Genomic DNA, 26,865 nt, shown 5'->3' with positions numbered 1-26,865 from the left:
TTGCGCAGATGTCAATGACTGCATAAGTTTCAGAGAAGGGAAAATTCACATACAGGTCCTCAGTGCTAAATCAGTTTAGCTCCAAGATCCATTGATTTCAATGGAGCTATGCCAATTTTCACAAATTGAGAATCTAGTCCTACACCTTTAGGTTGTGTTGTGATGAGTAGATCAGAGAGGCAAGAAGAAAAAGATTAACAGATCTGCACCAGCTACTCACCTCCACCTCTGTTAACAGCTCCCTTTATACACCCTCTCTACTGTGAGACACATACCCACTTTTAGGTAGAAATGTAGAACTATTGACTGTGGCAAAAGAGAGAAATTACTAATAATCCACAAAAAGCAGCCAGTAATCAACATCCATCCTGAGCTGAACTGGATGACCACATCGCAAAAGAGATGGCAAGTGAAAGTTGACATGCACACCCCACCCACACAGGAGAGTTAAAATAATAACTTACCTGGCGTTGTTTGGGGGAACGGGTAGCACTAACTGACAGCGCAGCACATTGTGTCTCAGGAACGTTCAGGTCACCATGAGGTTTGCTTGACTCACCACCAGAAGAAATGTGGGAGGTGGCCAATAGCTGACATCTCGCATGCCCAATGCCATGACCTACAGAAGGCTGCTGAACACTGTTTCTGGAAACGGTCTCTTCATCTCCTTCATCAGAGTCCGTAATAAAGACAAACTCAGCCTTGAAAAGGTCACCCTCCTGCATGTCTCCTTTGCTCATCTTATACTCTTTTGGCTGGAAAATCTTTTGGCTGCTGCCTGCGTGATAGGTGGATTCACTGTCTTGCCTGATTCCACTTTTTAAGGCCAGGTCATCAGAGACTATGGTAGACTGCAAAACACATTAAAATAAATTCTATTTTAGCTGAATATTATTTGTTTCTCCATAAAAACAGAAGGAACCTTTAGCTTGCAGCACTAGCTGGCACTATGATACCAATCTCCCAGAAGATAAGCCAAGATCTCAGGCTCCAGCCTAGGCTGGGTGAGTCCGAGAGAACAGAAGTTGCCTGTTCCATTGTTCCACTAACATGCTTTCCCACTCCCGGCACCTTCCCTCCCACCAACACACTGGCCCATACATTAACTCTGTTATAAAGGGAGACACTTGTCGCCTTTCTAGCTACATAACACAGAAATGGGAGACTCAAGTCAACACAATAGATTGGATTTGATGTTGGGAATAACATTGCAACTGGGAGGGAGGATGGGGTGCAGTCAAGCAGAATGAGCTGTGAGGCCAGCCTAAAGCAGACATGATGGGGGTGGAATTCTGACTGTGGGATCCACAAGAGCAGACAATACCACTCACAACTATCTGACAGAGAAATTTGGGGCAAAACCCATACATGGCAACAAAGGAACAAAGGACCTGAATCCAGGGCATTCTTTGGAAAGAGGAAAGAAAAGAATGTGAGGTCAGGAAGCTTTACTGTACATTTAAGGGTAAGCATTTTAGCACAAAGCACAATTGTTCTTTTTACAGCAGATAATATTCTGCTTTTTCAGTTTCTAGTATTTATCCCGGCAAGTGCTGCAGTAGTGTTATCCTTTGCATATGTCTTATGCATTGCTGAGTCATCCAATATTTGAAATGATTGCTGTATTTTGTTTCCCTGGCCTAGCAGAAGGGATCAGGCAGATGAATGGATGTATGAAATAAATCACCAGTAGGGCTTACATATGCATGCTCTGTAAGGGGCATACTACAGAATTAGATTCCCATTGGCTGCAATGGGAGTTACAGGGAAATAAGTTATTTCGAAAATCAGACCACTTATTTTGATATCTAAATTTGAGTTTGGGTGACTCGCTTGTGAAAATTTTGGCCATGCTCAGTTTGGAAAGGAGAATAAAAGGGGGTATGAAGGTCCTACTGCTGCTCAGCGTACGTGAGTACTGCCTGCATTAGAGCATACTGAAATGTGATGGATGGACACAGAACTCAGGAAAACCTGATTCTGCTTCCTGAGAGCACTGCTAGTCAGGGGTGCTGAAATGGGGCAGGATGAGGGGAGGAGGTCATGGAGCCATAGCCCCATCACTTTTAAAAGTGGGAGCCTCAGAGGAAGAGGCAGAGCAAGGATGGGACCTTGGGGAGGAAGGGGTGGAGCAAGGTCAGGCCTTGGGAAAACAGGTGGGGTGAAGGTGGGACTTCAGGAGAAGGGGCAGAGCATGTGTGGGGGCATGGTTCAGGTGCCGGTGGCCTCCCAGTTCTAGGGAGTTTCTGGCACTTCTGCTGCAAGTAGCAGCTACACGGTCAAAGGAAGGAGCAAGACACGGTCAAAGGAAGGAGCAAGTAACTAAGTGACTATTTGCAAAATGAGGATTACATTTAAACTCAACTTTCCTCAGACACGCCCATTCTCTGCCCACATTCAACCGTTTTTGTAATGCTGTGCCCTGGGGAGAAGATGTTCAAGGTGCTTGAGACTTCCATTCAGTTCAGGAACTATTCCTAGTGCTGCACACTACTTGCCCCCATGTGTAGCTTATGTTTACTTGAACTGGAGTGCCACCAAATTGCATTCCCAGCAATGTAGCATAAAAGGACTTGAAGGGACAAGACCAAAAGGAGTGTGGAAATTAATCAGAGGATCATATTTATGCTTTCAAATAACACAAGAATAAATGAAAAGCAAAGGAAATATTTCTCTATGCAGCGTAATGTGAGCCTAGGGAATTCACTATCACAGGAAATCACCAAGGCAAATGGTTTAGCAGCATTTTTAAAAATTATTTATATATGATCAAGAGGAACATTTGTAGTTATACTACCTAAATCCAAAAGTTACACAGGATATTGGTCTGCAGGAGATAAGGTGCTCACCTGCTGAAGTCAGTAAGACATGTCCTCTGTGCTGTTCAGCAGTTGCACTTCAAAGACTGTCCCAGTTAGCAAAGGATACCTGCGTCCTGTGGTACTCCCCATTTCAAGTGTAGAGCACCCATCTTAACATAGGCAGTTTCAAAACAGAAGAAACTTTAATTTTACTGCAGTATTTTTGCAGAATTAGAATAATTATGGGGACTGGCACCTTCATGTGGAGCATCCAACGGTGGCCATTGCTGAAGGCAGGATTCTGTGACTTACTATTGGTGTATTCCACTATGATAATTCGAATGTACCTATTCATGTCCCCTTTCCACCCTCATCACATCATCATGATATATCATTACATAATTGGCAGAACACATTATGGAGATGGGGAGTGGTTTACTTCAGGTATAAACTCCACCAAAGGCAAAATACCTTATTAGGCAGACCATCAGTCTGCTCCATTATAGCAACTCCCATGTTTCTATGTATATTGCATGGCTGCTTCTCTGATGGTCCTGGAATTTACACTCAAACTCCAACAGGGAAGAGGTTAAGGAGGAACAATACCAGTTCAGTGACAGTCAGGAAGACTTTTCCATACCTTTCAAGTAAATGTAAAACTATGTCAATATAAAATCCTACCCTATTTATAATTTCTTGACTGCTTTCATTGTTTGGCTCCTCTGAAGTTCTCATAAGCAGTTTACAGACATCTACAACCTGAAAGTGAGTCGGAAGTCGTCCGATAGATGGAACAAATGTGAAGGTCAAAGGTTTGGTTCCGGATTCTCCAGAGGGGACCTACAAGATACATAATGAATGTAGCTTTTAATCTTGATGGAGATTATTTTTACCAAAGAAGAAAGAGTCTGTTTAAGTCTTATGACTGATCCAATATACATCCTCATGCCTTATGCTTATTTCACTAGCTTTACTGATGGATGGGTTTTGTGTCCTAGCAATATATGTATTTTCTAATCAAATCTGAGAAAGTATATTCATAAAGGACAAAACGTTGTCTGGCTCACACCTAGTGCCACCATATTGAATCGGTACAGTTGCATTGTGGGTATCTCAGTGGTGAGTTTGGCCCACAGTTTGATGTTCCATAATTCTCCTGCATCAGCACTCCACTAGTCTGCATGTGCCACTGTATAACTCTACTGCGTTCAGCAGATTTACACCAGCCTGAACACAGGCTATGGCCAAAAAACCTTTTGCTTATGAACGGACCACAAATTTAAACAGTTGTTTTTGAAACAAGGCACCTTTAACTGTAGCAAATGACATAGAAATAGAGCTGGCAGATTAATGAAACCACAGTCATTTATCACAGGTGTCTCTTGAAACAATTACGTTGTAACTAAAATCAACACACCCAATTGGTTTACCTGTGAAAATAATTCAGGAAATAGAAGAAAACCCAAACTTGCTTCATTGTTTTTGCCACACCATTAATATGTGCAAATGACACACTTCCTAGAGTAAAAGTTGGTATGGAGCCAATGCCAACCATGGATGAGTTTGGGGATGAATTCTGCTTCCAAGAGTGTCCCAGGCAAATAGAGATTACAATATACTTCCTCCCTCACCTCCACATCAGAGCCATCCAGTCCCACAGGCCTATAGGTATATGGGAAGGTGTCAGGGTAAGCCATGGCCCCACCTCCTTCTCATCCTTTCCTGCCTGTTTGGGGTACTACACAAAGACTGTGAAGGAATAGTGCAGGCTGGGGTCAAGAGGGTGGGGCTGTTCAGTTTTTGCCTCAGCACATAATGGGAATTCCACCTAAAAGACAGCACAAGACTTCCCACAGTCCCCTCCAATCAATGAAATCCCCCTTAATAGAAGGTCCTGGTAGGCAAGTGCTGGCAGAAGAAGCCCTTGTAATGAAGCTGGTATAAAGCAGTCTTGCCAGCAGAGATTGATGAGAGGAGATGGAAACGGCCCCTCTACTGGACCTCATAGCAGATCTGGGGACAACCGTGGATCAGATTCCATTGATTCTTCCATGGGTGGGTAAGGGGTACAACCCCCATCCTCCTGATGGAAGAACATGGAAGGAATTCATGGAGTTTATCCCTAAAATCTGACTTCAGGATTGTAGTAGTTAATCTAATTTTCAGACAACATAATAATACAGGACTAAACTGAATTGAATTATGCTGTAGCATAATAGCAGCAATCTATGAGGTTTTTTCCCCTGTGGTTTTCTCATTTACAACGAAACAGAAATTTGAGCAACGTGCTACTTATTATACTCCTTTGTAATTTGCATCTGAAAGCAAGTAGCAATTTTAGGACATAAAGACGAAAAATATTCATATAACTTAAGCAAAACTAGCCTTGTAGCTGACGGGATGTTAAAAATGTTAAACACAGATTTTCAGCTAAAACAATTTAAGTAGATGTTGATTTCATGATCAGAAACCTGCCTCCAAAATCACCTACACAAGGCAATCAGATTATTTACACAGCCATAGCCCACTGGAGTTTGGTTTACAGTTTAGGATAAGAGCCTTATTCTCTAAGACACAGTCAAGAACAATTTTATATTTCTCCAGATCTAATTCTAAATGAGCAATGTTTTAAAATCTTCATAAGGTAAATACACTGACCACATGGCAGTCACCTCAATGCTTATGAACAATATGACCTCACAAGTCAAAACTGGGCCCTTTTGTTCACAAACTCATGTGAATGTGCTATACATTCTAGAATTGCTCTTTGCTTCCAGATGCAGGTTACGAAGGGATGTGGGAAAGAGAGAGCCTGAGCCCCAGCCTCAGCGAGCAAGGCTGATTGGCAATGCGTGGAAGAACAAGGCACATGACCTGTAGGCTCCTGTGGAGGAGTGAATGCTAGATACTCCTTTTCATAGGGAGCTCTGGGTGGTATTTTGCTTCAAAGAGCCACAACGCTTCTTACAGCCTTGCCTTGCCTCTGCCTTTCCCCAGTGGGTGGCCTGCGCTTCAATCTGGCCCTTGGTCTTCATGAATCAGAGATGCAATTATCAGATAGGCAGTTCCGCAATTAGTTTGCAAACAATAGAATACTTGGGCCTTGCTCCTGCGAACAGGGATACATGCAAACTATCCTGTTGATTCTGGGACTACTCGTGTGCATAAAGTTAAGCATGCGCATATTTGTTTTCAGGATCTGGTGACTAGAATGCAGTCTGGTCTGTAATCTCCACACCAAAGACTGCTGGCACTTTTCAGAACGAGTGCGTTATCATCCCTGCAGATTGCATTTCCTTAGCTCTTCTTTGTTCCACCATCTCCTTGAATAACATTTCAAGGAGTGAAAGGATAAATGTGTAAAATGATTTATAGAAACTTACAGAAAGACTCTTATCATCAGGGACTTTCCTGAGCAAATATTTATGATGGTATTTACGATCACCTTCGCTCAAGCTGGGGCATCCATCATATTAGCTAGCCATTGAGTGAGCTTTGTAAAGCTGACACCATCCATCACAATCTTTAGAGCACCTCGCTCTTCACTGCAATCTGCTGCAGGCAGCCTTTCAAATCCTCTTTTAAAAACACACAAGGATTTTTTATGGATCTGTGACTGTTCTTTACCCTTCCAACTCTAGTTAGAAGTGAAGGTACTGCAGCACCCTTGCTACCTGACACAGTTGCTAATGCTTTCCCTTGTAATCTCCCACTTGTAATGTAGTTGTTTGACACTTGATATCAGATATATTGTATGATCAGAAATGGAGGTAACATTAATATTTAATAGGGGTTATTAGTTAGTTTTCAGACTAGTAATTTTAAAGGTTCAACAAAATAGAGAGAGAATACCAAGTACACACAGAGTCAACATTTATAGAAATTTAAAAAAAAATTTAAAAACATTTTGTACAACTAAGCTCACAATCATGTATGCGCATACTTCCAAAGTGGGAATGCAAGCAAGAAGTATGAATATAAGGACTGGTGCATTATACTATGGCATCCTTTTGATATTGAATATAGCCCAGCTCAGATTCCCTGGGCCAGATTTGCCACTGGTATAGCCATTGTTTTGGTGTAAAACTGGACTAAAACACTTTTGAAGGCCTGCTTAACTTAAATACATGATGGAATTAACCATCAAAAATAATAGAAAGATAAAATTATATTTGAAAAATTAAATTTAAGAGGTTTGTGCAAGATGTTTGAGTTATGGACTAGACAGCATCCTCCAACTACTCCATGATGTCCATTCAATGCAGTTTTCTTCTTTGGAGGCGGCCATTATATTGACGCTTGTTGAATTCAACATATTTTAATTTTGTTAAAAATTAGATTGTGTCAACCTCCAATTAGAATTTCTTCCTATGTTGTACAGCCACAGGCTTGTACAGGAAGTTTCAAGGAGTCACATATTGCATAGGACAGTATGCAGTGCCACACTTCCTGTTGACAGGTTTCAGAGTAGCAGCCGTGTTAGTCTGTATTTGCAAAAAGAAAAGGAGTACTTGTGGCACCTCTGAGGCTAACAAATTTAGTTGAGCATAAGCTTTCGTGAGCTACGGCTCACTTCATCGGATGCATTCAGTGGAAAATACAGTGGGGAGATTTATATACACAGAGAACATGAAACAATGGGTGTTACCATACAGACTGTAAGGAGAGTGATCACTTAAGGTGAGCTATTACCAGCAGGAGAGCGGGGCCGGGGGGGACACCGTTTGCAGTGATAATCAAGGTGGGCCATTTCCGGCAGTTGACAAGAACATCTGAGGAACAGTGGGAGGTGGAAGGGGGGGAATAAACACGGGGAAATAGTTTACTTTGTGTAATGACCCATCCACTCCCAGTCTTTATTCAAGCCTAAATTAATTGTGTCCAGTTTGCAAATTAATTCCAATTCAGCAGTCTCTCCTTGGAATCTGTTTTTCCTGTTGATTCACTCAGACTTGCAAACAGACACAGGATCTTGAATACAACCACAATCATGCAAATCAGGCTAAGTTATACTAGCAACAGACTCAAAGATACATGATAAACAGAGCTGGTCAGATGCCCAATGTTTTTCATTGGAAAAATCTGTTTTCCAATTGAAAAATGGGTTTTCCATGGGAATTTTCAAAACACCGTGAAGAATTTCACTTCATTTATTTTTCAAAACACATTTTAAAATGAATATTTTCATTTCATTTCTATTTGAGTTAAAATGTGGCTTCAGTTTAGATTTTGGAAACAAAGATTTCAGCTTTCCATTTTTGGCTTCTAGATTTTCAGCAGGTTTCCCCTCCTGCTCTTGCTCTCCTTGTTTTTTTATTCACCTTCCACCCCACCTCAACCAGAAAAGGAAGAAGGTAAAAAAGCATGGAAATGGAAAGTAACCCACTTTGTACACTTTTTTTTTTAACTGTTCTTTCAATAAACGTTAAACACACTTTTCTGTTTTGCATTTTTTCCAGCTGAATAAGTCAAAAAAAGGTTTAAAAAAAAGTGAAGTGAAGTGAAGTGAAGTGCCAGATAGGAAGGCTAAACAGGGGACAAATATTACATACCATAAATCTAAAACCATAAATCAGGAAAGCATCTCCATTCAGGAAAGAACATAATCACCTGCTTAACTTTAGGCACTTTTGCTTCAGTTTAATTGAAGCTGATGAGACTTAAACAGGGCCCTCTAGATAAGTAGATGCTTGAGTGTTTTCCTGAATCAAGATTCATACTTCAAACTGATCCTGGAAAAGGAAAATCAAATGTTGTCTAACTTTTATTTTTTATTTTCATTGTTCATTCAAAATAATGGGGGTGACTACAAAAAAAAGGCAATAATGAGAGGAAGTGAGATGTTGCTTTTCAGAGTAAAAGAAAGAAAAAGAGTGAAAATCAAGAAATACTACAGAAATAAAATAATGAGATGGACAGAATGGTAAGACATAGAAGGAGAGGGGGAAAGGGTGAAGAAATGGGAGCAGGGCATACATAAAATAAGACACACCATTTCTAGGCAAGTGAATTTAATTAACTTATTTATATTTCCTTATTTTGCTGTACTTTCCTGGCAGACGTTCCAGATCTCTGAACGTTTGAAGGAAATGGACAGGATGGCTATTGTTGGCACTTACATAATATTTCTGTTCCCAGCTTCTCTGGAATCTATAGGTTACTAATCTGAGAAAGAGAAAATAGCTTGAAATCCATCAGAGTACATACAAAAACCTGCAGCAGACTGAGTCGAGACTCCAGAGCCCAAAAACAACGACAGAATGAATTCAATGGCCCACACAGCCAGCTGGCCTAACTCCACTGGAACCTAGGAGTTATGGCAGCAGAGAATTTGGCCTGCAATGTTTATTCAAGAAAACATTAAATAATCACTTTTTGTATTTATCTGTCCTGCTCTATTCACAATGAAATAATTGCCTAGCTTTAATTGTGCATTTTTATCTGATTTAGGCCTTTGAAGAATATCAATATTTAGCATAATCTGAATAGTTTTTTCCATGTAGCATTTCTGCTGGAAGGATCCAGGCTGCAACATGACAGAGTGCTTAGTAGTTATACAAGAAATTTATGGTAAATGATTTCCAGGGTTTCCTTTCTTTGCCCATAGTTTGCAAACAGGTTTAATGCATAATTGACATGTTCTGTTTCCCATGAGCCTGAGGATAATAAATACATCTCTGCATGAAATGTCCCTCTCTCCTTTATAATCTCTTCAAACTGCATTGCTGTGAATTAAAGTTAATCTCAGTGGCTAGTTCCCTTAAATTTCCTTCATGACTGAAGACTGTTAGCATGAAATTGACCATGTCGTTGAAGTAACAATCTTTTCCAGCTATTTGTTAAAATAATCAAGTTCAAAATTAGCAGAATGGCAGTTCACTGCCACTGTGTCAGCAAGTCTAACTATTTTAATAGCAAACATTTCCTCTTATGGGTTTTAATTTATTTAATTAAAGGAAAGAGACAGAAATACCTCAATGTCTAATAACAAAGTAACAAATATCAAAGATATGTTATTAGATACATACATATGTACAGATATGTTATTAGATATATACATTAAAACCCATAAGAGGAAATGTTTGCTATTAAAATAGTTAGACTTCCTGACACAGTAGCAGTGAACTGCCATTCTGCTATTATTTTAAACTGATTACTTTAGCAAATAGCTGGAAAAGATGGTTACACTGACAACAGTAATGAATTTCATATTAACAATCTTCAGTCGTGAAGGAAATTACAGACTAAATTTAATTCACAACAATGCAATTTGAAGAAATTAAGAGGAGACAGAGAGAGAGAGAACAAACACAGAGATTAATTTATTATCCTGATAGGGAAAGTAACAAATAACAAATATGGGAGTTAGCCAGCTGGTGAGTATTTTGGAGCACTTCTGTGTTATTGCTATTGATTAATGTTGGGGGACAAAAACAAAGCACTTTTCTGTGCTGGGAACTTGCCATTGAATTTGACAGGACTCTGGGGTGGTTTACTGGTTTGTTGTGTTTGAAATCTAGACTTTGTTGCTAATTGTCTGTGATAAGTTGCCCCGCTGTTAGGTGGGTTAATGCCTGCTTCCTTTCAGAGATCTTTAATATGATCTTTACATCATCAATCTACAATCTATCCTGGAAAACAATCCCTCACTCTCACAGACCTTGGGAGGCAGGCCAGTCCTCACTTACAGACAGCCCCCCAACCTGAAGCAAATACTCAACAGCAACTAGACACTACACCAGAGAAACACTAACCCAGGAACCAATCCCTGTAACAAACCCCACTGCCTACTCTGTCCCCATATCTACTCTAGCGACAGCATCAGAGTCATTATTCCAGCTGTGGTGGGGGCCACGTTACAAAAAGCACACAGGCTCTCAGTGGCTGGAAAAATGAAGAGAGTTAGCCAGTTTTGTTCACCAATGAAGGAAAGCCAGGAGGAAGAGAGTATTCTCCCGCACACCCTTTAACTTTCAGGTATTGTATAATAAAGTATCTGCAATGGGAAGAAAATGGCATGCTGTCCACACCACAGTTAGCTCTTCTTCTGCTCGCATCTGTGAGGGGTCCTCAACTATTTTCTAGTTCTTTAGAGACATTAATTTTCACAATGCTTTTGTAACTTCAACTGGAAGTTTGCCTGTGAGAAAACTGCACTATACTCCTACAATGCAGTGCTGTAGTTCCACCTGACCTCTCCCAGGGTAAGTCACACAATGTTCTAGGAGTGCTCTCTCATGATTTTCCATGACATAATTTTTCTTGTTTTCCTATTCTAAAAGCTACACCTACTACCTCTTAAGGAAACATAATTATCAAGTCAAGCATAGAGAACAGAAATAAATCTCTGCTTATATCTGTCATGGTCGAGAGATCAGTCCTCCAGGATGACGTTAATGAGGAACTTTAATTTAATGACAGGTTTCAGAGTAACAGCCATGTTCGTTTGTATTCGCAAAAAGAAAAGAAGTACTTGTGGCACCTTAGAGATTAAACAATTTATTTGAGCATGAGCTCACGAAATCTCATGCTCAAATAAATTGGTTAGTCTCTAAGGTGCCACAAGTACTCCTTTTAATTTAATGTTACATCAGCATGCATCAGTCATTTGCACTTTAGTTTCTAAACATGTCTCGATGCTTGGATGCCAGTAGGAGTTCACTGTAATTGCTTCTCTTTTCAGTAAAGTCAGTACCAGACCTGCATTCACTTTAGCACTGATCTCCTAACATTGCCTGCCGTGATATTCTCACTTCCAGTCATTTCACAGTGGTTACCTAATGTACCACAGCTTCCACACATGCTCAACTCCCATCAGAACGAACATCGTGATGTTTCCTATCCTTCAGTACTAGGGCCACTGGAGGATCACTGGAGGATCAGCATGATGCTACCAGTAGGGAGGAGCACTTCTTCTGAGGGAGGTGGAGTGGTTTGATACCTGGCTGAGGCAATTTTTTGAGTTTATTTTTCAGGGATTACTTTTCTATTGATTATTGGTGATATTATTAAAAATCCAATGGTAATTGTTTTAAAAAATGGGAAAGGACCCCATTTTTTAAGAAGCCAGCTCCAACTCCCCACTCTCTATGTGAAGCCCAGCACTGGCTTTGGTAAGTACACGTGTGCATGTGTGGAGAGGTGGGGGTTAGGTCACTGAAACAACAATGCGAGGCACTAGCCACGCCAGGCGTTCCCAACAGTGGTGTCATGGTGCCTCTTTTCAGGTTTCCATTTGATAGGAACTACTATGTGAACTGTTATATTTATAAATTAAAAATAATCTCACTAGCCATGTGAGGCACAGGAAACTCTCGCTAACTAGCGCTACCCTTTATTTGGCATTTGAATGTTTGCTCTAAGCATTGGGCCAAAATCATCCCTCAGCCCCAGGAAGTGCAAAGTGTATTCTTCCTCACCTGTGGAGATATCTGCAGCAGAAGAGGAGTCATCCCTGGGGGAGGGCAGACAGCAATTTCTTTGCACTAGGAATTTCACTGCGGGAGGACAGCTTTAAACAACATCAGGGGCTGTGGCAGAACAGCACTTAATTAGTGCACCTCCCAGTTCCCAACTCCCTCCTGGTCCTGTCCAGCTTTGCCCATTCTGTGGGTTGACAGGCTTGGAGTGGGACCATGGGTGCTTTGCACTACTCGTATCCTGCTCCTTTTGGACTTTTCCCACCTACGTAGCACCAGTGTGGACAGCACAGAACTTGTGTTGCTCAAGTGGGAGGGCTTTTTCACACCTCTGAGCGAGGTAAGTTCTAGCCACTTAACCAGTAGTGTAGACCTGCGCTGAGTAGATGAAATTTTTTCCTCCTCTATTACATTTCAGTGAACTTGTTGCTGAAAATGAAGCACTAATAGCATTGTTGAAAGTATGACACAGGGTGGGCAAATACTGCAAACTTCCCAAAATATCACTCTATCCAAGGTACTGACTTGAAACATCTCTACTGTCCAAGCCTCAGCCTCTTGTCAGCAAGAAGTTAATGATCATGTTGAATTGTGCCAACAAAGGAAGGGTAGGAGTGTCAGGACTTCGGGCCTGCAGATGGAGCCGGGGCCAGTTAGCTGACCCGCAACAGAACATTCTGATCAGCCAGACTCCCTGACTGGCTAAGCGGTGTCACCAGGCCTGTGCTTAAGCCCAGTGACTGCTCGATGCTGATGCCTGCAGCTGTGACTGCTTCTGTGCCTGCCTTGCTTCAGCCTTGCTTCAGCTGTCTTCCTGTCCTGCCTCAGTCTGCTTCCTGTTCTGGTTCCTGACTCTCGCTCCAATCCTTGGCTCGAGTCCTGCTCCAACCATTAGGCCTGACTGCCCATGCCTCGTTCAGGAGAAGGATGACATCACAGATTGCCTTGTCCTGTATATCTTACTGAGGCAAAATTCCAATCAAAACAAAGGCAGTTTTGCCTCTAGTTAAGAACTGCTAACTCAGGCCCCAAATTCATTCTCACCTATCCTGTTTTGCTGAAGTTAAAAGGCAAATTCCACCCTTGTACATAAAAGAGAAAAGGTGCAGTCACACACAAGTTGGTTGTTACCGTCTATACCGTAGGCACTACTTTCATTTGTCCCCCACCTGCACCTCTGCTCTCATTTTAGTCTTACTGTCTCCTCTTCCCTATGAGCATCCCTCATTCTGTCAACCCACTGCTCCCTTTTGCTTTAATTTACTTTCACTGCAGCTGATACAATAAGGTAAAATTTATTTATTTATGTGGAATTTTTCATGTTTTGGTTAAAAAAAGTTTTCAAAAAAAATGGTTTGAGGATTTGGGGGCTTTGATAAAAACTTGAAAAATGTGGACAAGTTTCTGTTTCCTCAAAAAGTAACTTTTTGCCAAACAAAAAAACAAAAAAACCCTGATAAAAATATTCAGGTAGCTCTGTGCTCTGCCCCTCCTATGCTTCAAACTTTCTCCTTGTCCTCATCTACAAACTACTCATTTACACTGCTTTCAATCCCTCCTTAAAACACCATCTTTTCAACAGATATCTCCTCTTTTCCTCTAAACTGCAGACCTTTGTGCCATGCTTTATATTTGGGCATCTTATTAAGGTTCATGGGGCAGAGAACCAATGTATATAAAGAGCTGTATACAATTACAACAGTATAGCTTGGATTTTCAAAGGAGTCTCAAGGCTTGTCTACAGGGTGAGTTATTCATGATTAAACCCATGATTAGTTCCAGAATAAGAGTGATTTATTCCAAATTATCTTAATTCAGTGGATTAAACCACCAGGCAAAGCATCAATTGTATGACCAGAGTCTAAGGGTCTGCCCAGCCTTCCACCACATAACCAGGCACAATGGGTGCCTGATATAACCATCTACCACTGATACTTGGTCTTACAAAACAGAAATCCATGTATTACAGAGTACAACTGAGCCCTAAAGGTGTTCTCATTGACACTATTTCAGACTAATGAAACATTTTGTGAAATACCAGAGATTAAATTCTTTGGTCCTTAACTGAGCACAAATGAAGTAAATTGGGACTTTGTTCTATTAAGGACTGCAGCCAGATGTAATTAACAATAGATTTAAAACCAGATTTTTTACACTAAGAACAATAATCTCAAAATATTTACTGCATAACAAAACCCGATATCAATCCTTCAGTCAACTCTACAAGGTATTTTACAAAGATGCAATGTAGCACTCTCTAAAAAAAAAAATCTTCTTACCCTTTCTGTGCTAAGGAAACTCAGTGGACTGGTGACTTTTATGTCTCTTTTTCCAAATTGCTGTTCATGATGTGTAGGATGCAGCTTGGGGTGGGGGGGAAAAGACAGGTTTTAAACAACAATATGACTATGTATGATAGATTGAAGGAGAGATGATATTTTTCACTGTTCAGCAATAATTTCTAGAGGGACTTCTAGCAAGATATTTTCTGAATAGGTGTGTGTGGGCCTAAAAGAATTTTGGATACAAAGAGACATTGTTCAAGCACTCAACTACTAAAATGTAACATGGTAAAGATGAAATTATTGCTTGCTTCTTCAATACGTTTACAGGGAGCTGAGGGTGTCAGCATATGATTTCCATTTCTTCTTTGGTTGGGCTAATCATTAAAAGTAGTTGGTTTTTAAACACTTGATATTTCATTTGAATTGTAAAGTTAACGTCCCTACATGCCAAATATACTGTATGTATATGGGTGCTGCCACAGAAGTAATACATCCTAAATGGATTCATTTGGGGTATGGATTTACTTATTTATAAGAACAGCTGTACATGTTGTGTACATTCTACTAAATGTTCTTTTAATATGAAAGTGATTGTGTTTGAAATTTTCAGTTGTTTATTCCAAACTTCACTTGGCCTCATTGGAAAAGATATATTTTCTGTTTTGCAAACTGCTTCAATCAGTCCACTACACATAGTCATGCTCCATTCCCCAAATGTTTTAGAGTGTGGGAGAGAGCACAGAAATAGAGTTTCAAGAAGTTGATTGTATATTTCGCACTGAGAAAAACAATATAATTAGTAGTGGAAGGTTGTGTAGATACAAAACTGGGCACCAGGCAAGTGGGATTCTATTCTCAGCTCCGCCATAGACTTCCTGTGTGACCCTGGGCAAGTCACTGGACCCTTATCTACCCTAAAGTATTTTGTCGTGCAGGCATAATTGTACCTCCCTAGCATGCCTATAATTCACTAGGTGTCCACCAGCAAAATTCTTTGCAATGGTACACAAGTATTCACCCTGTTGTAGTACTTGCACTTGCTCTGAAGATGACAGCATGTCATATTGATGTTGTGTAGTAGTCTGTTGATAGGAGAAGTCCTTTTATTTGAAGCAGTGGGTAAGAGACAAATATGAGCCTTTACAAAGGCACCAGAAAAGGAAGTTGTGAAACTCAGCATTTCATACACAGTTGTCTCCAATCACCCAATGTTCTTATCCAGTTCTGAAAAGCAGCTCCTTTGTGGGTCAAGTAGAATGTTGTAAAGACAAGAACAACATTGTGCATCTGGAACCCATCTCATCTAGATTATAGTTAAAGTAGTATGGTTGTTGTTTCCCTGAATGGATCAAAATTCAGTGTTATTTATCAGAGAATCAAAGTTTCTTTACTTATTTTGGGCTTTGGGCTAGCACATCTGTAAATACTATTACCCAAACAGGATGTTAACATAAGCTAATCAAAATTATGACTGTTTTAAAAAAGTGACAGAATCCCCCTTTGAAATGATCAATAATCTGTCACTGTCATTTGATTTCATATTCAGAGTGGCAGCTATATTTTGCAGTTTAAGGATATAAACAATTCAGAGAAAAATTATTTTGTAAGTGGCAAAAATAACACAAATATTAACACAGCATTTACTCCCTGTGTATTTGAGCTTTAATTGACAGTTTTAAAACCAGTGATAGATGCAAATTATGGGCAACTCTATCTGGTAGCACTAGATAAGAAACCATTTAGAATTTATTGTCAGAACTGCCATTCTAGGGGATTTTTTTTCTTTAATAAACGTTGGCATCAATTTAAAAAACCCTTTCAACTTCCAAATTTCCCACACTATACAGAAATCCATCCTGTACTATTAAAGGTGTTTCTGATATCAGCTATCTATTCTATACTGGTGCTTATAGTGTCCTCATCCCCACGTATCTCAATGCCTTCCAGCAGTGCATTAAGAAATGAAAAACATCTGTGAAGCGTGGTTCATTCTTTCTCTCATCCTCTCCCCCAGGGAGAAAACTGCGTGTACAGGGGAGTGTTTTTATTGGGTTGGGGGAGTTGGTTTATGGGGGGCTCTTTGTTTGTTTTAAATTATAGATACATCTTGCTGTGTATTAGCAAAGGCCAAAGAAGTACACCTTGCACTAGGAGTGAAAGGTGGTAAGGTTTGCCATGATTCTTAAGTTTTATAGGAGTTTGTTACACAGCCGTCTACTGCCATCAGTGAAAGCTCTGTTTCCTTTACCCTAGCAGCAGGCAGCTCCATTGGGCATAAGGATATGACCACATTGCAACTGGGGGATGTAATTATACCACATGTAGACATACCTGAGCTAGCTTTAATCTAGCTAGCTTGGGTACCACAGCAGTTGATGCCATGGCAGCATGTACTTCTGTGGGGCTAGCAGCCCAAGTAACTACCCAGCGGTCAAGGCAGGCTTGTGCAGACTTTTTTAATTTCCATGTACTTAAAGTATTACAGCACAAACCATTTGAATTTCAGGAGACAGTCTAGATAACTCCCGTGTTACTCCCCCACTCAATTTTTTGACAAGTGAGAAGATTTAAGGATGAGAAACAGATTTGGCCTACAATAAATTCTCCTTCCTACTACGGTTCAGTAAATAACTTTCTCTAAGATTCCCAAAGACTGTATAAGTTTGATGATGATGATGAAGGAATCCCAAGTGTTTTTAATAAAGTTTCTACATCTGTAGGGATAAAGCACCCTGTAAGCTGTGAGCTTCATTATCAATGTGTTGTGAAACAGCTTCAAAAGATTTACAGAAAAAAAAGTGAACCGAGGCTAAAACTATAAATAAATATGGGCTAAAAAAGGTGTATGAGTCATCCCTGTAGGAACGCACTAACTGTAATTTATTTGTGATAAAACCTGATTTTACTCATTTGTGTTTTGTGCATGTCACTATAAAAATCCCAGCTTTCCCTCCCCCCACCACCACTGAAGGGCATGGGTTTATTGTTTGCACTGATGCAGTTAAATTCTTCCTATTTCTATGGTAATGATTTTACATTCCTTCTGATGACACCTGTTTCCTCAGAAAGGCCCGGTGACTGGGATGTCAGGGCTCAAGCTTGCAGCAGCATACCGGGACTGCTCAAATGCATAAAGTCAAGCACATGCACAAGTGTTTGCAGCATCAAACCATTAACCTTTCTGCAGAGGCTTTTCTCTTCTTTTCAAAGGGCATTTAATCAAAAAATGAGCTCATTCAGGCTCCCTTGGAGCAGTTGCAGTCTAACCTTATGTCAGCCAGTCTTAACAGCCTAGCCACCACTTTCTTAGGTTCCCTGCAAGTGATCAAATGCCCTCTGCTAAGGATCCTGCCGAAGTTAGAACTTGGGGGGAATCATGTTTGAAAGCAAAGGGAATGAAGCAGGATATTTTTGGAAATGACAGATAAGCCCTACTGTACTGAGTAATTATCTTCCTGTACTGAGTACTTATTTTCCCTCTGTTTCCCAGTTAAAATCCCTGGAACTCTGTTGACATACTGGTAGCTTACAACATTTTAAAATAAATGAAAAGTTGCTTTTAATTTAAATGGGACAACAGAAGTGTAGAGCCTGTTGGAGGAGTACTGCCTTGACTGACGCTGCGGTGCCCATGTCATCAGGGAATCTCATGCCTTTGCAATACACACAGCAGCTACTTGGTCACTGAGCACTACCCATGGTATCATTACCTCCGCAGACCTTGAGGGGCAGGGGGTGGTTGGCAACATCAGAGTGTCAGTCCACAGAGAAGATAGGGAGGATCTCCAATGGACAACCCATCAGTTGTGACAGGTTTCAGAGTAACAGCCGTGTTAGTCTGTATTCGCAAAAAGAAAAGGAGAACTTGTGGCACCTTAGAGACTAACCAATTTATTTGAGCATGAGCTTTCGTGAGCTACAGCTCACTTCATCAGATGCATGCCGTGGAAACTGCAGCAGACTTTATATATACACAGAGAATATGAAAAAATACCTCCTCCCACCCCATTGTCCAGCTGGTAATAGCTTATCTAAAGTGATCATCAGGTGGGCCATTTCCAGCACAAATCCAGGTTTTCTCACCCTCCACCCCCCCACACACAAATTCACTCTCCTGCTTGTGAAGAACTGTAAAAGGACACCTTTCGCTCTGCTCTCCCAGCTGACAGGTCCCTCAATGTAGGATACAGTGATTGAGATAGCAGAAGGGCCCGAATTAACAAGTCACTACTATACAAATGAGGGCTGGAGGTGGAGTGCTTACAGTGAGGGTTCCCTATCTTTGTCTTGGACCTCCACACTTCACACACCATAAAGAGTATGAGGAACCCATTCAGGTACTGTTGGATTTCAAAAACTGGTTTTATCACCTATATTTATCACAAACATTCAAGGTTTTGCAACCTATATACACACTGCTTCTCTGACAGGGCTTGGGTGGTCTCTTCAGAGTAGGATGAGGAACCCCACCATTGGGCTCCCAAATTACTCACTTCCTACAGTTTGGTATGGACTTTCTCCATTGGTTCATTAGAGCCTGAATATGCTGCCCTCCAGATCCCTCTACAACTTCTCTCTACTCCATGCTTTCTGGAAGGAGTGTGTGCAGGGGGATGAAAGAGAGGAGAGACAGGGAAGAGCTTCATGGATGAGAGAGGATGTCGGGGAGGAGTTTTTAGACCCCAATCCTGCAAATATCTCTGGGTGTGAGCAGACCCCTGCTTTCATCTGGACTCCGCATAAAACCAGTTGGGGTTGGTTCATGAAGAAGCTGCAGATTAGTTTCTGTGGTGCTCCAGATTGTGGTTCAACTTGTTGTTATGCAGTTTCTGGATGAATTCATTTTAAAAAATCAAAATAAATAAATGTGTATTAATGGTATGCTAGAGAATGAACATTATAAACAGGGGAACTTAGTTAATTGTGTATATTATAACTGAATATATGAAAAATACATTACTTTCTATAAGTACAAGTTAAGACCTTGATCCTGCAAGGAAAATACCAATTCATGTCAATAGACCAGATACTAAATGACCGGCCCTTCTCCAACCCTTGCAGTTCTGTGAATGAGCAACCTCAAAGGTTTGGACATTTAGTCTAATTCTGAATAAGCCCCCAAAGATTTGGATTTTTAGCTGAAGTTTAGCCAAGCTATCTAAATCTCTTCGATGTTCAAGAAGCCAAAGGCTTCCTTGCAAGATTTCCTACTCTTCTTACTTCCAGTCAGACCACAAATACCACAAGAACACGCTGTCTCACTTCAGATTCTCTTGCAGAACAAGGCTCATATTACATAAACACGTGAAAAATAAAACTATTGCTCAGCCCTGAATATTGTGCATACTTAAATACTATGGGTAGAGTGACCATATTTCCCTATGCTGAATATGGGACACCTGGTAAAATTACTCATATTCAGTGAGTCCGCTGGCAATCAATCAATCAGAACTATGCAGTACAAACGTTCAAATTAACATCAAGTTGATTGAGACCTTGTTAAAAAGAAATACTGCAGATCTGGATTCTTTTTATTTACCTTCTTATCTTTAAGGTTCACATGGGGAGAGATAATGCACACACACTCCCATACACCTCTCTCACACTGGGTAGGTAACTGACCAACCTGACTCTCCCCGCCCTGTGCTCTCTGTCCTCCATGCCTGGCTGGGCCCCTGGGACAGACCTGCCTCTCCTGGTGCCTGGCACCACATCTTCCCGAGGCAACTAACGGCAGGGGTGGGAAGCATGCAGGGTCACATGCCCCCTCCCCAGATTTCTGCCAGGGTTCACACCAGAATGTGGTCAGCAGCAGCCTTTCAGCACTGTGTGGGAGGGAAGGGATGGGAGCTGCTTCCAGCCACAGGGGTGGAGAGGGGATGACCTGGCCCATGTCTTTGCAGAGCTTATCTCTTCCCATCCCTCCATCCCCCTCCTCCGCTTCCCTGTGGCTGGAAGCAGCTTGTCCCTTCCTGCCCACACAGTGTCAAAAAGCAGCTAACACCTCCAGGCTGCTGCTGGCCACCGACATAACCCAACCACCTCCTGTCCCCTGGCTACAGCATGGGCAGGAAGGGGTAAAGCCCTAAGGACGAATTGTGCACCAGGACCCAGAGAACCTGACTGCAAGGGCTTCAGCGAACCTGGTCAGAGAGGTGGCTCAGCAGGGATGGGTGCCTAGGGGACTGAGAAGACTGTCGCTCCCTGGGGACAGGACCTAGGGCGGGGTGGAGGGGTAGGTGAAGAGGGTGCTAAGCCCCTGCCCAGGGAGCTGCTGTGGATTCTGCAGGGTTGGGACGTGAACAGGCTGGAAGTTGCTTCCTCCCATCCCTCCAGAGCTTAACTGAGGAGTGGAGAGGCTTCCCCGTGCCAGTGCTGTGCAGGGCTTTGGCACATGCAGGGTTCGGTTCCCCCTGGCCAGAGCCCTGGGCCAGAAGGTCTTGGGCTTTCCTGGTGCACCGGCCCAGCCAGAGGCAGTGAGGGAAGGAAGGAGCCTGCCAGCCAGGGTGCTGGTGAGCTGAGTGCTCTGAGCAGGGGCTGGTTCTCTGCACTGCGTTGGGAGAGGGACGTGCCCTGCCGGGGGGGATATGAACAAGTAGTGGGGTGGGGGTGAAGGGGCAAAGCAGGGAGAGGACAGCAAGAGGGAGAACAGGCAAAGGGCCAATAGGTGGGCACCAGAGGCAACACATAACCGGCTGCTGCCTGGTGCCTGCCCACACTCACCAGCCACTGCAGCTCACAGCATAAAGACAGTGCCGGCCAGAAACGGAATGGGGGACAAGGCCCTGCTGGCCAATAGCCGGCCTGCAGCAGGGGCTGCACTGATGGACCAGCAGGGGGAGGGCCGCCCCCGCACACTGCAGCTTTACCCTGCCATCAGCCTTGCACACCCACCCCCATCATCGGCCACTGGACCCCCCGACTCAGTGCTGGCAGGCAGGCGGCTGGTGAGCAGGGATCCGGCTAGCAGCAGGACCTGCCAGTACTGATGACTGGGAGACAGAAAATATGGGACAATTTGCCCATTTTTAAGAAAAAGTTGGGACATCTGCAGGAGGGCTTAAATAGGGGATTGTCCATTTAAAAACGGGATGTCTGGTAACCTTAACTATGGGTGAAATCCTGGCTCTGCCAACGTCAATGGGAGTTTTGACATCTATGTCAATGGGATCAGAATTTCATTCTGTAAACAATAATACATTTACATGGCAATCATTTTTAAGATTCTTCAATAACAGTGCTTTATAAAGCTTGCTCTCTCTCCAGGAAGCCAAATTAAATTGCATTTCAATAACTAGAAGAGCCCCAGTACTGCCCTTGCCCCCTGACATCAATGGGGCTCTGTCTGGGCACAGCAGTCCACCCACACACTACACGTTGCAAGTCTAGGACAAAGTCTGCAATGTAAAATAACAAAAGCAAAGAAAATCAAAGATAACTCTGTCATGCAGTAATATACTACAGTGGGTTTTATTCAGCATCAAGTAGCTGCATAAACTTTAAATCTCTATCCTTTTGAGGTCCATGTTAGAATACCTGCCACACAGGGGCAAACTTAAAAAGTCTATTTTTGCTAATACTCTCTTGTGTTGTATCTGATATATAGGAACAGATAGACACTTTCAACTCTCTGATCAGACTCCTCACATTGCTTAATTCTTTCAAGCTGAAATTCATCCTTATGCAGAGGGCCAGCATGAGGTCTATGAAACACTTAAATCTGCAAAAGCAGAGCTTCAAGGACTTGTCTTCTCATGCTTGTCTTCTGCACAGGACTGAATTTCACCCCTAGTGACTAATGGTATGTGACTCTAAAAAAGGGAGTATAAAGATTTGGAATGGCTCCGAGGCGCATCCAATAGTAGACCAAGCATTTCATGTGAGAGTAAATGTTACAATCTATCTGAATAGCAGTGAGGAATAGGGAAGGGAAACAGAGCTAGTCAACGTAGCAATCAATATTTGTTCTGTCCATTGCCTATAATTCATTTTTTTCCAAAGGAGTTTGTACAGTACCTATTTCTGTTAAAAATATTTAATATCTTAACAACCTGAAGACCATTAAAAGTAGAGCATTCTGATGAGTAATAAGCCTCTAGAGTAAGAAAACTCAAATGAAGAACACTTACTGAGGAAGCAAGGAAAGATACATTCTGAAATAAGTTCACATTAATGGTGCTGCACTAATGTGTTCACTTGACAAAATAACAGAAATGCCTACTAGAAATGTGCAGTTACAAAGCATCTAGGGTAGAATTTTCAAAAGCAACTAAGCACTAGATCCAGAAAGAGATTTAAGTGCCTCAGTCTCACTTTAGGTGCCTAAATCCAAACTTTAAACCATGTAAACCCCCACTTAGTTGCTGCCTAACCCTGTAGAGGCCTGTAACCATGCCTTTGTGGGACACAACTGAGAATGCCCTATTTCTCAGCAGTTTGTCCTGAATTTGGCAACCAAACCCCAAAACTGGTGGTTATTCTTCCATAAGATATGCCAAACCAGCAACAAAAGTAACTTCTATTTCACCACACTGGCTAACAAGAAGTCATAAAAGTCATTTCCTTTGACATTCCAGTCCTTGTATCACTTGTATCTTGATAGAGGTATATAAAATCTTGAGTGGTGTGGAGAAAGTGAATAAGGAAAAAAGTTATTTACTTGTTCCCATAATATAAGAACTAGGGGCCACTAAATGAAATTAGTGGGCAGCAGGTTTAAAACAAATAAAAGGAAGTTCTTCTTCACACAGCGCAGTCAACCTGTGGAACTCCTTGCCTGAGGAGGTTGTGAAGGCTAGGACTATAACAGGGTTTAAAAGAGAACAAGATAAATTCATGGAGGTTAAGTCCATTAATGGCCAGGATGGGTAAGGAATGGTGTCCCTAGCCTCTGTTTGTCAGAGGGTGGAGATAGATGGCAGGAGAGAGACCACTTGATCATTACCTGTTAGGTTCACTCCCTCTGGGGAACCTGGCATTGGCCACTGACTGTAGACAGGAAACTGGGCTGGATGAACCTTTGGTCTGACCCAGTATGGTCATTCTTATGTTCACCACCAAAAGCACTGGGTTTAAATATGAGTGGTTCTTTAAAACCAATCTCTTCAAAAAAAAAAAAAAAAAAAAAAAGGTTCTTCTGATCCCAAAACACCAGTCAAGTCTCTGGCAGCTTCCAAATCATTGGAAGGTCCTCAGTCCATTGCGTAGACTGCTCTCATTAGTATCGTCCATAGTCCAGAGGTTTGAGCTGGAAAGACTCATAGATATTAAGGTCAGAAGGGACCATTATGATCATCTAGTCTGACCTCCTGCACAATGCACCTCTCACCCACCCACTCCTGCAATAAACCTCTCACCTATATCTGAGCTATTGAAGTCCTCAAATCATGGTTTAAAGACTTCAAAGTGCAGAGAATCCTCCAGCAAGTGACCCATGCCCCCTGCTGCAGAGGAAGGCAAAAAAATCCCAAGGCCTCTTCCAACCTGCCCTGGAGAAAAATTCCTTCCTGACCCCAAATATGGCGATCAGCTGAACCCTGAGCATGTGGGCAAGACTCACCAGCCAGATACCCAGGAAAGAATTCTCTGTAGTAACTCAGATCCCACCCCATCTAACATTCCATCACAGGCCATTGGGCCTATTTACCATGAATAGTTAACGATCAATTAATTGCCAAAATCATGTTATCCCATCATACCATCTCCTCCATAAACTTATCGAGTTTAATCTTGAAGCCAGATAGGTCTTTTGCCCCCACTGCTTCCCTTGGAAGGCTGTTCCAGAACTTCACTCCTCTGATGGTTAGAAACCTTCGTCTAATTTCAAGTCTCAGCTTCCTGATGGCCAGTTTATATCCATTTGTTCTTGTGTCCACATTGGTACTGAGCTTAAATAATTCCTCTCCCTCTCTGGTATTTATCCTCTGATATATTTATAGAGAGTAATCATATCTCCCCTCAGCCTTCTTTTGATTAGACTAAACAAGCCAAGCTCCTTGAGTTTCCTTTCATAAGGCACGTTTTTCATTCCTCGGATCATCCTAGTAGCCCTTCTCTGTACCTGTTCCAGTTTGAATTCATCCTTCTTAAACACGGGAAACCAGAACTGCACACAATTTTCTATATGAGGTCTCACCAGTGCCTTGTATAACGGTACTAACACCTCCTTATCTCTACTGAAAATACCTCGCCTGATGTACCCCAAGACCGCATTGGCTTTTTTTACAGCCACATTACATTGGCGGCTCATAGTCATCCTGTGGCCAACCAATACTCCAAGGTCCTTCTCCTCCTCCATTACTTCTAATTGATGCGTCCCCAGCTTATAACTAAAATTCTTGTTATTAACCCCTAAATGCATGACCTTACACTTCTCACTATTAAATTTAATCCTATTACTATTACTCCAGTTTACAAGGTCATCCAGATCCTCCTGTATGATATTTTGGTCCTTGTCTAAATTGGCAATACCTCCCAGCTTTGTATCATCCGCAAACTTTATTAGCACACTCCCACGTTTTGTGCCAAGGTCAGTAATAAAAAGATTAAATAAGATTCGTCCCAAAACCAATCCCCGAGGAACTCCACTGGTAACCTCCCTCCAGCCTGACAGTTCACCTTTCAGTATGACCCACTGTAGTCTCCTCTTTAACCAATTCCTTATCCACCTTTCAATTTTCATATTGATCCCCATCTTTTCCAATTTAACTAATAATTTATCAAAGCGTAGACATACCCTACATTTCCACCAGTAAGGTCCCCTCAAGCATGCATGAGCAAAGTTGCCTAAGCCCTCATGCCACCAAGCTGCTTGACACTAAATCCCTGGTGGGATTCTCAAACTAAGTGTTCTCGCACCGGTGGGCCCAGTCCATTAGGCATTCTCAGAGGCTGCCGAAGGGTACACCTACTGAATCAGGCCACACACAAAACATGATGGTGATGCCGCCACTCCCTTATACTCTATCGCACAGTAGTAGTGGTGATACTGCCCCACTTTTATCCTATCGCTCAGTGGTGAGAGCATTCATCTGGGATGTGAGAAATATGGATTCAAGTCCCCAATATGGGTTCAAGTCCCCAGCTGGCCCACAAGTTTGGAAGGCCTCTGGTCCCCAATATGGGGCAGTCTGTACTGAGATGGCCCCAGCGTCACTGACCCTGGGAGCCAGTCCCAGGACTTCCAGCATCCTGGCTCTGCAGCAGAGAATCTGGAAGTCCTGAGAACCCTGGTTCCAGGAGCCAAAACCAATTTAGAACCTGAATTCCTGGAAATTCTGGCATGGTGAAGCTGCCCTGGAGCTGTGGACCCTGGAAGACGAGGGCCTCCCACCTCAAGGGGCAGTCTGCATGGCAGAGTTTTCTCTGACTTCTGGATTCCTGGAGCTGGGGATTGGCAGGGAGGCAAAGCAACTGGTGCTTTCTGCACTGGAGCCCTCTAAGAAAGCTTTTGTTAATTTCACCTTGCAGAAAGTGAAATTGACAAGAGCCTTCCAGGTGGGTGGCCAGGGACCCATCATTTCAGTTTTTCTGATAGAGAAATCAAAATTTTTCAGCAAATCTGAAGTTTTCGCATGGAAATTTCTGGTTTTGTAAAAGGGAACTTTTCATTAGAAAATCATCCCCACAACATATTTTTGATCAGCTCTAATTTTAATCTTCCATCCAATCTATTTCACGAATATATATAAATTGGTATATGTGATGTTATCTGATTAAAATGTGACCATATAGAGCATTGTTGCAACCACTGTTATATATTTGTATAAATCTTGCACAAAATGTAGCATGTAAGGTGTCTATGAAAAGGTTATGATTTGCTGGTTATGATTATGTTATCTGTATCCCATGTATCATTTTTGTATTTGAAGTTATGAGTAGTGGTTCTATATCTGGATTTCAAATGTTTGCTCCTGGGGTAATGCCCACAAAGTAGTTAGCCTGCACATCTTGGAGGGACTATTGAAAACAAGTGGCTAATCAAGAAACACTTAACTGACAATGGACCATGGGAGACGCCCATCTACACTGAATGGACTGTCCTGCAAATGTACCATCTGAAGAATAGGTAATGGCTTCCTCCCATGACTAAGCAAAATCAGGAATGCACAGGTGACTCGCCCATTTTATTCCAAACTCCCATCTTGTCATCTGTAATTTTCCACTAGCTCTGCTGAGGGCTTTGTTTGAAGCAATGGGTTTCCCTCCACATGGCAGAAGATATAAAGGCCCTGGACACCCTTCCATTTTGCCTTTTTCCTTCTCAAATCTCTGGACTAAGGACTTATACTAATGGAAGCATTCTAACCAAGGTACTGAGGTCCTTCCAATGATTTGGAAGCCACCAGAGACTTACCAAAC

The 26,865-nt window shown here is 42.0% G+C and overlaps 1 protein-coding gene across 1 annotated transcript in view; it reads right to left on the bottom strand.

Moving 5' to 3' along the window:
- The window catches only part of MLIP (muscular LMNA interacting protein), a 169,796-nt gene that overhangs the window by 99,718 nt on the left and 43,213 nt on the right, over positions 1–26,865 (bottom strand). The window contains exons 2-4 of the mRNA XM_073335117.2: positions 14,500–14,583; positions 3,483–3,641; positions 465–851 (exon numbers count right to left, since the gene is read on the bottom strand). Of these exons, the coding sequence (XP_073191218.2) occupies positions 465–851; positions 3,483–3,641; positions 14,500–14,583 (630 nt within the window). The remainder of the gene's footprint in view (positions 1–464; positions 852–3,482; positions 3,642–14,499; positions 14,584–26,865) is intronic.

This window comes from Lepidochelys kempii, chromosome 3 (assembly GCF_965140285.1).
Source record: "Lepidochelys kempii isolate rLepKem1 chromosome 3, rLepKem1.hap1, whole genome shotgun sequence".
Lineage (NCBI taxonomy): Eukaryota > Metazoa > Chordata > Testudines > Cheloniidae > Lepidochelys > Lepidochelys kempii.
This window is presented reverse-complemented; position numbering and strand designations above follow the sequence as displayed.